Genomic DNA, 12479 nt, shown 5'->3' on the forward strand with positions numbered 1-12479 from the left:
GCTGTAATAACCAGACAAGCCTACTGCAAGCTAGAACCAGACTAACAGAACCATCAGAACAGCCTGACTGCTATCAAAGGTTTTAGCTTTGTGGCCAAAGCCAAAAGCTGATTGGCTTGTCTCGCCACTCTTGTTGCCTGCTTTCCACAGCTGCTGTAAATCTCCAGAGGACTCAGTTCAACACCTAGAATCTTTTTTCACAGTTGCGGTCAGTAAGATTCCATTCACTCGTTGTGGTCATGGATTTAATACTCTCTCTGGGCTTTTATTGATGCTATAAGACGTTCATTTTCATGATGGATTTAATGAGACAAAAAAGACCTGGTTCCCGGTGTTGAATTTATTGTGGATTTTCTTTTATCCAAGGTCAATATTGCACAAACACCTCCACTAGTATTTGGATAACTGCTACTTTTTGTAGCCATCGTCAAGTTCCTAATGTAATACTGGCTGGTTATACATGAGACAACAAACACTTTAACAAGTCTTTTTTTTTTTTCATTGCTTCCTTTTAATAACAGAAATCCCTCTGTAATCAACGCAACAACCGTTAAAACGAAGAAAAATATATTTAACAGTTATTCAATGTTTCTGGTTGTTGAGTTTACATATCAGCTAAATATTTAACTCTGAACTGTGGTAAATGAGAAATGGCCTGTACTTGCATAGCGCTTTATCAAGACCAGAGGATTCAAAAGCACTTCACACTACAGTCAGTAATTCAACCATTCACACACCGATGATGATGATGAGCTACTGGATGGTAGCCACAGGCTGCCAGCAGGCAAGGCTGGTGGGTGTCTTGCCCAAGGACACAATGACAGAGGTGGACAGAGTGGGGATTGAAGCGGCAACCCTCCAATGTTTAGTAAACTAAATATTCAGTTTGAGGCTAGAAATATTTAGCCTTCTAACTAAATATTTAGTATGAAGCTAAATAGCTAATCTACTCTAATTAAATATTTAGATTTAAGCTGTGACATTCAAAGATTGTGAAAGTATGACTTTGAAAAATGAACACACCAGTTTTTTATGTTATGATGGTCCATGTAATCAAAATCAAAAGGTTGTTAATTTTTGACTGTGTAACTTTACAGGTGACATACAATAGATATTACGCTGCTGAAGTAGATTTAGCTTTCAACAGCTAACAGGTGAGCCTACAGTAAATCCTGCCTGCTCTCCATCAGGTTTCCTCTCACCATCATCCTCTGGGGCTAGCAGGCTAACATGTTGGGCTAATGTTTTCCTCGTTGGAAACTGGTTTAAATTTTCTGGGTTTGCTTTGTTAAACCTGCGGTGGTTAGTGGGCATGTTGTGAGCTAATTACTAAGATTTTGATTTAGACCCATTTTTTTGAGGGAGCTGTTTTTTTTTTCCCTCGCAGCACTTATGATTCGGAACAATGCTACGCTTTGTCCTCAATCAGCTTCATGTGTTTTAACAGCTTACAATTGTTGCGGAACATAAATCCAGACTGCGGGTCTGTGGGAAAGTGAAGCTCTCCTGAACACATCTCTGCTGATAGCATTGTTTTTTCTGGCTGCCATGCATTCTGACTCTTATTAGATTGTTTATCCATACTTAGCATTATGAAGAGCAGCCCTTGTTGGTTCCAGGTTAGCGCTGTTTTCACTGTTCAGTGTAAGGTTAGATGCAGCATGTGTGGGAAGGTAGTGTGTCCATGCAAAGCCATGTGGGAAATAATTACACATCTGTTTTAGTCCTCTTTCTGCATGTAACGGTGTAGGACTGTTCTTCTGCTTGGTTTTCCAACAGTTCTGGCTGTTTTGCTGCATTAAAACAATACAGAAAAAATAATGGAGTGATGCTAAAGTAATGACTTCATTTTTTGCTATATGATAAACTTCCCTTTACTTTAATTGTGTTTTCTGTATAATTGTGAAGTGGAAATAAAAACGATACATGATTTTCAACTTTATTTATCCGTAAAAACTGAAAAGTGTGACATGCATTTATATTTAAGCCCCATTTGAAAACACTTTATATAACCACCTGTTGTTATTGCTGCAGGTGTTTTAGAGTTTTTGTCAACTGGCTTTGCACCATCCAGAGATCGACATGCTGCAATGTTGCCAAAAAATACCACCTCATTCAGAGTGGATGGAAAAACAATCTGTGAGTCAATCACAAATTGGATTTATGTCTGGCCTTTTACTAGGCCATTCTAACACACAAAAACATTCTAAAGGATGACCTGCTACTTAAGGCAACAAGGTTGCTATCCTGTTGTCTTTAGTCTTTTGCTGCCATCCTGGTTTTCATCCAGTAGTACTCTGTCTTTAGCTCCACTCGTCCTCCCGTCAACTCTGATCTCAAAGAGAACCATCCCCACATAATGATACCACCATCATGTTTTGCTGTGATGACTTGTTTACACCAGACTGTGATGCATTAGCCATGACTATACACTTGACCATGATGGCCAGAATTGTGAGGTGCATAACTAAGAGTTAATAGAGACATGTTACTGCAGTGTATAAAGCTAGTTTGGACCATAAAAAAGAAATTGATTCCTACATTTTAGTCAGTCTTGGATGATTTAGTGTACTTCATTGAGGTTTCTTGTAGATTACATCTTGAGGCTGCTGGTTAGTCTGCTTTAATGTAACTGTGGTTCATTTGTCTAGAAAGTCCGGTTAGTTTGGGGAGGAGTAAATGCTCAATTAAACTGTGATGCAGACCAAAGTGAACTCTGGTCCGTCCACAAACCTCACTCTGGACTCGGTTGAAGTGAACTTTGGTGCGGTTTGAATACTTATGTGAATGCAACGTGGACTGGAGATCGCAACCAAAGCAAGATGCGTACTATCACGCTGGGCATTCTGGGTAAAAACAACCAAAACAAATGTGTAGGTAAGACTAAAGTGAGAGGGAATTTTTCTGAAGTTCCTGTCTTTTCCTTCAGCATTTCTTGGTGCAGCACCCCCACAGGTGGGAAGGGATAAGCAGGTTTTCCAAAGGGTTTGGTTGGTTTGACTCAGTGCTGTGTGACAGAGAATAGCAGCAGCTGAAAATGTAACAAATGTTTCAAGATTGGTCTGTAATGGAGTCTACCAGACTATCAGGCATGAAAACAGTCATGTTGCACAGTATTCAGTGGCTGACATCCTCATCGAAATGAGCATCCCAAATAGTTTCCTGATGAATGTGAGACTTAAAAACCTTTAATGATATATATGTTTTTTAGTGTTGTCTTGAAATCCACTCAGGGGAAAATTGCACGGTACATGTTTGACCTCACCCTGCCTGTGACTCACTTCCCCATGAGCAGATGTTCCTGGTGAACACAAGCTAAAGGAAAGGAATCTTTCTCTCAGGTCTCAACAGAGGCATCCATCATTCCTCTAATACGCAGCTTATTGTCAAGGAGCCTATCGTTGGCTGTTAAATTTTCACTGCTAGCACTTTTCATTGACTCGGCGGTGTAAGTTACGACTCCACGCGTGCAGAGATCACAGGAGGTGAGGGTGATTAAGTCAAGTGGGTTTTGAAACAGAGGCCTGTGCCATGGCTGCCTCAGTGTCCACAGAGTGAGCACTTTACAAGGGGAGCTTATCCTGCCATGTAAATATTCCACTTATGATCTCCAGACATGCTGGGGAATGGGCAGAGAAAACAGTCTGGTGGATTTCTACTACTGTCACTGTTGGCCATAAAGCTAGCATTTTAACTGTCTGCCAAAAGGCAGTTAAATACTAGCATACAGTTAGCATAAGAGTAGCTGCGTTTCCACTACAAATGTGTGCAGTACTTTGTCGTTGTCCTGCTAATGTAGAAACAGCACAGTTTGCTGTTTCTGTTAAATAAGAAATGAAATTAAAATGACACCTAAATAAGTTTATTCGTAAGTCATTAAAAATCATGGCAGCAAAGGATGTAAACTGTAAACTGTTGCATGAAATATATTAACAATTTAGTCATGGTGCTAGCTCTCATCATCTACCAGCCAATCAGAAGAGACGTCAGCGTTTTATTCAGGCGATGGAGTGACAAGCTCCGCCTACTTGGGAGCGGCGCTTTGGAGAAATTGTATTTGCTGATTTTACAGAAGAGTTATGGATTCAACACTTTTGAACTAAGTAAACTTCACAATGCAAGAAGACTTCTTGTGGAGCCAGAGGCTCATTGTCTAAGGATGCCAGTGCATCCTTAGACAATGAGGATGCACTCATTGTGTGATTCTTATGATGCGATAAAAGTGTTTCCGTTGTAATTTTGTGAAAAACACACAAGTGGCTGAAACACCACCTGATTCTAGCGCAAAATCCTTTCATAGAACAACATGACTTTTCTTAAAATTGCAGTTTTTCCATTAAACAAATTTATTTTGTAATTCCTATTTGCACAATTATATTGTCCATGGAAACACAGCTAATTGCACAGCATAGTTTCCTCTTACTGCGTTGAGGTAAAATTCAAAGTCAGAAAAATTTAAACTGTGACTGAAAAATGAAACCAATGAAAAGCTTTAACAAGTCTTACAGCATGTCATCATGACCACAAATGTGTTACAGTGTATAAAACTGTAAACCAGCAATAATTCCAACAGTTTCTTTTTAACCATCTTCCAGGAAGTGGATTTGGTGATGTTTCCCACCACTACAATAGTTTGGTCCAGGTTAACCTCTGTGCATCAGAGTTTTTCCCTGTGGATTGTCCAGTAACACCACAGAGCTGACAGACTGAGGTAGCTTAGCTTTGGGACAGGCAGGCCAGTGGGCTGCAAAATGTCACATTGCAGCTCCGTTTGGTGAAATCTGACTCTGTTTCAGCTGTAATGACTGCATCATGAAATCCGTTTGTCGTCTGTGACTCCTATGTGTACATTGGCCTGACAAGTACACGATCCATTATGAACACTAGGAACACTTCTGTTGTTGCTTGTATAAATGCTGACAATTCAGTATCCGTCATACATGTTTACACACACGGTACAGAAAGTAAAGTGAATATTTTCCTGACTCTCTGGCGTTCGATAGAACAATCTCAGCTGCATTTTCTAGAGTTTCACAGCAAACTAATTGCACCAACGTGGTGCACAGCAAGAACAAAATAATTGCTAGGGTATTTAAAAAGAAAAAAATAATCATGGAAGATATTATTGAAATAATTCATTAGTTAAAAAAAATGATATCAATCTCTTTAATTCAAAAGCCAAAGACAATAGCTGGGTCTGTAAAAGCAACTCAAATACGTCCATATTATGAACAGCTCTGGATGTTTTACTCTTTTTATTGCTTTCACAAATCATCAGTTATTGTCAACAAAATTTGGCTTTTTTGACTAAGCAATTTAACAAAAAAGTCCCTTTAGTGTCAATGTTAAAACTGATTTGCATTAAATAAAGTATGTCACATAGAACCTGCCCTTTTCCTCCATTCTTTCTACTAAGCTGTTCAGTCTGTCGGGTTGCAGTGAGATCAGCTGTGTCAGTCCTACCACAAGTTCTCTATTACTTTGAGGTCTGTGCTTTGACTAGACCAGACTCCAGAACCTCCTCCTTGTTGTCTTCCAACCATTTATAATGCTAAAAGTGGTAATTATGGGATCTGAACACTGAGTTCCTTTAATCAGGGCTGAAAACACACCTGTCCAGAGTTGCTTTGATTAATAATAAATAACCGGAACATTGATCAATATATCTGATGTATATTTGCTTGATGATTTTGATGATAACCAAATGTAATGTTTATTGCTTGTTTCATAATTGGTTCCTGTATTATGTTTTTACTGCGTAAAGCACTTTGAACTGCCTTGTTGCTGAAATATAAATAACCCTGACTTGACTTTTACAGGCAGCCATAACATGACATATGTTGCATATCAGAGCTGTCGATGTGAGGCGCCTCCTCTGAGTTTGATAGATGTTCCATCCAATCAGCTTCTAGTTTTTATGCTCTATTTAAAGGAGCATAAAAGGAGCGTGTTTTTTTTTTGTCTCAGTTCGTTCTTACCGTCACTTTAAGGCATAGTGATTTTTAACTATATGCTAAGAGTCCAGCTGTAACAACCTAGCAATAGCGGCAGAGATTTACCCAAACGCAGATGTGACAGCTGGAAAGTGCTCTCTTAAAACCTCACAACGGAGTTGTGAAAAAACTTACAAGCACCTAAAAGCAAAGCCCTGATGTCATTAGTTCTAGTTTGTATTTGAAGCCGCCTTTCTGTACTTCTCGGTACTGTAAGTGTAAATGTAAATGACTTAAAGGTAACAGTTAAGCACCCCAACATAGGCCAGATTTGGATGAACCTTTGGACTCACCCAGACCAGTTATGGTTCTGGAGCTGACTGTGGCCAAAGTGACATAAATGATGGGATCATGAGTAAATCCATGGAATCATTGTTGACTGCCAGGTGATTTTCTGCCCAATTACCCAACATATGGCTTATACAGATGTCACAGTGCTCTAATGCTTGTTGCTCCAGCGGTCCAATAAAACTCTGATGTCGCTGATTGGCTGGTAGATGATGAGCATTAGCATGGCTGAAGTATGAATATAATTCATGTAACTGTTTACATGAAAGACATTCCTCTAGGCACTGTAAAATAAAAATACAAATACTTTAATCACATTGAGGTTTTGGATCACATCTGCTGTTTGGGCAATTAAACAACTTTAAACAACTTATTATTGCTTCTTGTAACAACGAGGGTCACCAAATATATTACAGCTGTACAGTAATTCAAGCTAACCTTTACTGCAGTCCTGGCAGTTCTTAGCAATATGCATATTGCATTCAGTAATCTTCAATAACAATACATTTGTAATATATCATGCAGCCTTAATGTTTGTGCACTTTTGTGTTTTTTCCAGCAGCTTGTTAAACTTTCTTTGTTTTTCTGCTGTTCAGCATCAGTGTCCTTATTGGAGCTCCAAAAGCCAACACCAGCCAGCCGAACGTCACCGAGGGAGGAGCTGTGTACCACTGCTCCTGGAGCCACAACAACTGCAGCATTATCAAGTTTGACCAGCAAGGTACCACGGTTTTATTCAGACTCTACCAGTCAATTACTTCTTCTCTGCTCAACAGATAAGTGTGTGTTTGTAGGGAAGCAAATGTTAACTAACTCGAGTTGGCAGCAGACTGTTTCCTACCTTACCATGTGTTGTGCTGCAATAGAAAGAATGGAGAACGCAGCATTCAAAAGGAAGAAGTGCGGCATCTGGTGATGTCCATGGGTTCAAGACTTCAACCAGTTATTTTCAGCCAAGTGTTAGACATGAACATCTTATTTTGTTATTTAATTTGTCCAATTACTTTTGAGCTACTAAATAGAAGAAATGGCATTAAAATGTGCCTTAGTTCCTCATATTTTTACTCAACCCACTGAATTAAAGCTGAAAGTCAGCCCTTCATCTGACCTTCAACTTTTATGAATATGATTTTCTTTTACATTTGCTGCAAATGCAGTGACCTTCTGGTGACCTGGCCAAAAATGGTCAGCAATAGATGGAGCCAAACAGCTTTTTCCCAATCAGATTACACTCCTTTGATCATGTGACACCATTGCATTGGGTCACAGTTAACTATTAAGAGACACAGATCTTTAAAGTAAAGTTAAAACTTCATGCACATAATAGACAATGTAAAATTTCAGGGTTATAAATTCAGTATAAAAGAAAAGTCAGATTTTAATTAGACTATATTTCTTCCATAGTGAAATTATACACATTTTCTAAAGCAGAAAATTTTGTAAATATGTTTTCAAAGCTGTTCTTTGTTTTAAAAAATCCAACATTTAGATGAGAATTTAACTCTAGCTATTACTGATTAACATTTGTAGTATTATGAATATATTAAGTCAATAAACATTAATAAGACTATTAATAAGACTTAGTAGTCTTATTAATAGAATATTAGGTCTAGTAATAAGTCTTATTAATGTTTACTGACTTAATAATTAAGTCAGTAAACATTAATAAGACTACTGGTTGAGCAGGAATTTAAGTTTATTCCTAACTACAGCTTAGCAACAGAGCTAATGCTAAAGAAACAGTCAGACTTGCTAGCGCTATGTGAGCTAACCAGTAAATGAAACATGTTTGCTGAGGTTGTTGGGCGAATATTCACATGTTGGCTTATTAGTTTCCTCTGAGAAAGAAATATGGTTTTGAAAAACTGTGCTTTACCTGTTAGTCATAATTTATGTCTTGAAATATTCATTAAAAGGAGTTCAAGTAAAATGTACAATTACATGTAAGGTTAAGCTCTAGCAGTTTGTTTTTTCAGAACACATATTGCCATCCAGGATGTTAAGATGCCACTTTCCCCCATAGTGAAGTCAGCTACACGAGTCGATGATCATCTCTGTCAGTTCAGCCATAAAAGTGGCTGAGAGAAGCAGAACCGTCCTGAGTTAACCACCACTGTCTTTGACCCAGCAGTCAGAAAGTCCAGCTGCTGCCCCCGTCACCTGCAGGTTCAAACCAGCTCTTTATGTTTTTCTTGCGTTTTAATGATTTTTAAATCCCTTCCTCAACCACGGCCAGGGTGAAAGGGTTATGAATGCAGTTTTTTTTAAAGTTTTGTTTTTTTTTTCTGCGGGGCCACATGTTAAATGAGCTCAGACTCATAATGGGCCAAGGACCCCAGATGACGTGGGCCGAGTCCGACCCTGCTGGGAAAATAATTGGCTCCATCAGCAGCACAGGAAGCGATACGGACCCCTGCTTGAGGATCACAGGGTGTAGCTTATTGTAGGCATGGAGTTTACGCAGCGCAAGTGTAAACCCAGCATGCATAAATACACACCCCAAAAAATGTTTACAAACACAGGCAGTCTGAGGGAAATGAAATACAACGCTGAGGAGATTTCTTGTTTTATTTTTGTTTTGTTTGTTTATTTACATCCGGAGGGTCAGCGTTCTCTCTGCCATTAATCTTACAGTTTCACAACTCACTTTGTTTAACACATGAAAACCTTCTGATGCAACTTGTTTCAGCAGAACAGGGGTGGACATTTATTGAATCGTTTATCATTAATCTTGATAAATTTTGCAATTTCCCTGAGAGAAAATCCCACATGGATCAATAAGGTACCTACATACGTAACCTTATCATGGTAAGATTTTTGATTACACTTCTGGTGCGTTCACACCAAACGCGTCAGGAACGTCTGGTTTCCATTCAAAGTCCATGTGGAGACGCATTGAGGGCCTGTTGAGACTCATCTTACACAACACGATTTGAAGCGTTCGACTCGTACGACGAATAAATCGGCAACAAAAAACAACGGCCAGAGGGATCTCGATGTGTCTGACACGCCTTCTACACGCCTTCTACACGCCTTCTACACGCCTCCACATGGACTTTGAATGGAAACCAGATGCGTGAAACGCTGGGTGGTGAGCAAAATCTCAAGCATCTGCATTCAAAGTGCACATGCACCGAACGCAGAGCGTCTGATGCTTATTCGAGGTGCGTAACGCGTTTGCTGTGAACGCACCGTTACTGCTTAAACTCTCCAAAACTGTCTGTGTTGTTTGTTAGTTTTGATATTCTCTCCACAGTTTTTTCATTGAAAGTGCATAAAAAATACCAATAAACATGAAAACATGATTAAATGCAGTTGCTGTGTGCAGTTTAGTGATTCAGAGCACACTTCCTTTTTGTGACTGGTGTCCTAAAAGAAATAGGAATATTTTTTGAGAGCACTACTTATGATTGCTGTGATGCAGTCACAGTCATACAGTTCCCTAAAAAATGAAGTAATAAGTTGTTCTTATCATCATTATCACAATAGCAACATGAAGTATGGTGATAAATGTCCATATTGCCCAGCCCTACAGCAGAATGTTTTTATAAAGCAACATTTTGTGAAGATGGATATTTAATCAAGTTGCTTAATTCCAAATGGTTGCCAGGGATCAACACAGACTTTCTTACTTCCAACTCTCCCTGAAGATATTATTCCTTTGTTACTGCCAGGGCCCCATCGAAAAACAGAACCTGACTATGAAGAACAACCATTTGGGCTGCAGGAACAGCTTGATCTCTGTGAGAGGTTTGATGTCATAGAAAGCAGATTAAACCTGCAGAGCACTGGAAAAAAGCCATAATGCATCCATGTAAAAAAAAACAAAAACAGTAACACCCGCAGAACCCTGCATTAATGAATATTTCAACATGCGATGACATGGTTACTAAATTAGAGAGCAGCCTTCATCTACAGATGTGGACTCACTTACTGGCAACCCTGGTGAGTATTAGGGCTGAACTAAGAGGTGTGTATATATATATATATATATATATATATATGGTCTTTATAATATTAGCAAAATAAAGACAAAAAAATACCAGAAGAAAGTTGTAAAGTTGCCAGAACAAAGTTGTTTGAATTATTTTTTAAGGTCTGACGTGAGCGGCTCGTCCAGACTGCCATTCTGTTTCCAGACAGACTCAGCTGCTCTGTGCTGCTGCAGTTAAAGACGGGTGTAAGGTTTCAGTAGACGTCTTTACCAGGGGTCCTGATGAAAGAGGCTATGGCTGCTGCCTGAATGAAACTCTGGATTTCTGAATCTACTTCCCTCCTCTGTGTTTCTGCAGGTGACCGCCATTTTTACATAAACGGTGTGAACACTCAAGTTGAGTTCAAGTCCCATCAGTGGTTTGGAGCTATTGTGCGTTCCCATGGTAACAGCATCTTGGTAAGACTAGAGAAATAACACTTGTAGCTATATATATATATATATATATATATATATATATATATAATCTACACTCCAATACTGAAAGAGGGCAGAAGTGGAAGTTATTTCATTGAATCGAACAAATTTTTATCTAATAAATTATTATTCATAAACCACAAAGTTTGTTTGCCTCCCTAGTTTAGTTCCATATTTGGCAGCTTTTATCTCTTGTAGGCTTATTTCAAACTTTTAGTTTGGTTAATTTGGGATATTTTCTTCTTGTTAACAATGCCAGATTTGTTATTGTTTCACGTTTCAGTTTTACTTTCATAGTTAACCCGGTCCTGCTCTTGCTGTGTCCAGGCCTGTGCTCCCAGGTATTACTGGAGGACAGAACACGACACGCCGTTCTCTGACATCACAGGAACCTGCTACCTCTCTGTTGACGCTCTCAAAACCTTTGTGGAGTTCGCCCCGTGCAGAACAGGCGGGTTTCTGGACTGATATTGCGTATATACAACCACACCCACTCTTAGCCGTTTCATTGCAACACAAAGTAACAGCTGTGGCCATGTTTTGGTGTTTCTCATTGCAGAAAGACACGGCCCTGCTGGACAGGGTTACTGTCAGGGAGGATTCAGTGCTGACTTTACCAAGGTACAGCAGTTCTGTGCTCAGTTGTTCACTTAAGGTTTTAATAGTGCTTCTGCTCTGTTTGAAAATGGCATGTGATATATGTAGAGTGCCTTTCAAAGGGTTTAAATCATTTTATTGGGATTTTTTTTTGATGGACAAGCAGAAAGAAGTATATAATACTAAAGTGGAAGAAACATAATAAGAGATTTTCAGGTGTTTTATGCATAAAAATCAGTGGCAAAATTTTTATTGAGTTAATTGCAGAGTCTGTAATTAATTAATTAATTGATTAATTGTATTTTAATCTAAATATCTAAATGTATCTACAAAATAAGCAAATTATTGAATAAACAAATTCATGAGCAAAGTGTTATTCTATCCATTCAGCTTTCCAGAGTTTCAGGAACTTCTGATCATTCATGGAGCTTCTATAGAAATGTTGACTGTGTGACTGCTGACGTTAGCGCTAGCTGCTACATGTTTAGCTTTGAGACGCTATTTTAGGTCTGTACGCTCCAGTGAACGATTGGTTGCTTATGAAATGAATAGTTTTTATATTGGATTTAATTTTTAGAAGTTGAATAAAAGAGACTGAGTATGTCTCATTGGTCTGCAGCCCCTCTCCCGTATATTTTGGTCTATCACATAAAATCCCAATAAAATACACTGAAGCTTCTTACTGTATTAATAAAAATAATGTGGAAAACTTGAAGGTGTATTAAGTTTTCACGAGGCAGAATAGAAATACTCTTGTAGATTTTGGACCTCAGGAGGAACTGCTCTGCTACTGTGTTGTGTGCGTGTGTGTGTGGATGTGCATTTGTGTGTGTGTGTGTGTGTGTGTGCTACAGGATGGAAGGGTTGTTCTTGGAGGGCCTGGCAGCTTTTACTGGCAAGGTGAGCTGAGACGAGCGTGAAGCAACATGAAAACCTTTCAGAAAATCGATTTCGACCTAAAATGTCAAATGTCATTGAACCTTTTATAGGTCAGCTGATTTCAGCCAGTACAGAGGAGATCGTTAAGGCCTACTACCCCTCCTACTTCCTGCTGTCGGTCGCTGGACAGATTCAGACCCGGCAGGTCCAGGGGAGCTACGACGACAGCTACCTGGGTGAGAAAGCACATTTGAATCAAATCAGGCGCCAGCACAAAGTTTAGCTTTAGACAATATCAATTGATAAGACGT

The 12479-nt window shown here is 39.1% G+C and overlaps 1 protein-coding gene across 1 annotated transcript in view; it reads left to right on the forward strand.

Annotated features, from left to right (window-relative positions):
• The window catches only part of LOC122834150 (integrin alpha-5-like), a 48846-nt gene that overhangs the window by 2858 nt on the left and 33509 nt on the right, over window positions 1-12479 (forward strand). Inside the window, exons 2-7 of the mRNA XM_044122307.1 lie at window positions 6878-7002; window positions 10574-10674; window positions 11020-11143; window positions 11252-11313; window positions 12144-12189; window positions 12279-12404. Of these exons, the coding sequence (XP_043978242.1) occupies window positions 6878-7002; window positions 10574-10674; window positions 11020-11143; window positions 11252-11313; window positions 12144-12189; window positions 12279-12404 (584 nt within the window). The remainder of the gene's footprint in view (window positions 1-6877; window positions 7003-10573; window positions 10675-11019; window positions 11144-11251; window positions 11314-12143; window positions 12190-12278; window positions 12405-12479) is intronic.

The sequence above is a fragment of the Gambusia affinis genome, linkage group LG07 (assembly GCF_019740435.1).
Source record: "Gambusia affinis linkage group LG07, SWU_Gaff_1.0, whole genome shotgun sequence".
Lineage (NCBI taxonomy): Eukaryota > Metazoa > Chordata > Actinopteri > Cyprinodontiformes > Poeciliidae > Gambusia > Gambusia affinis.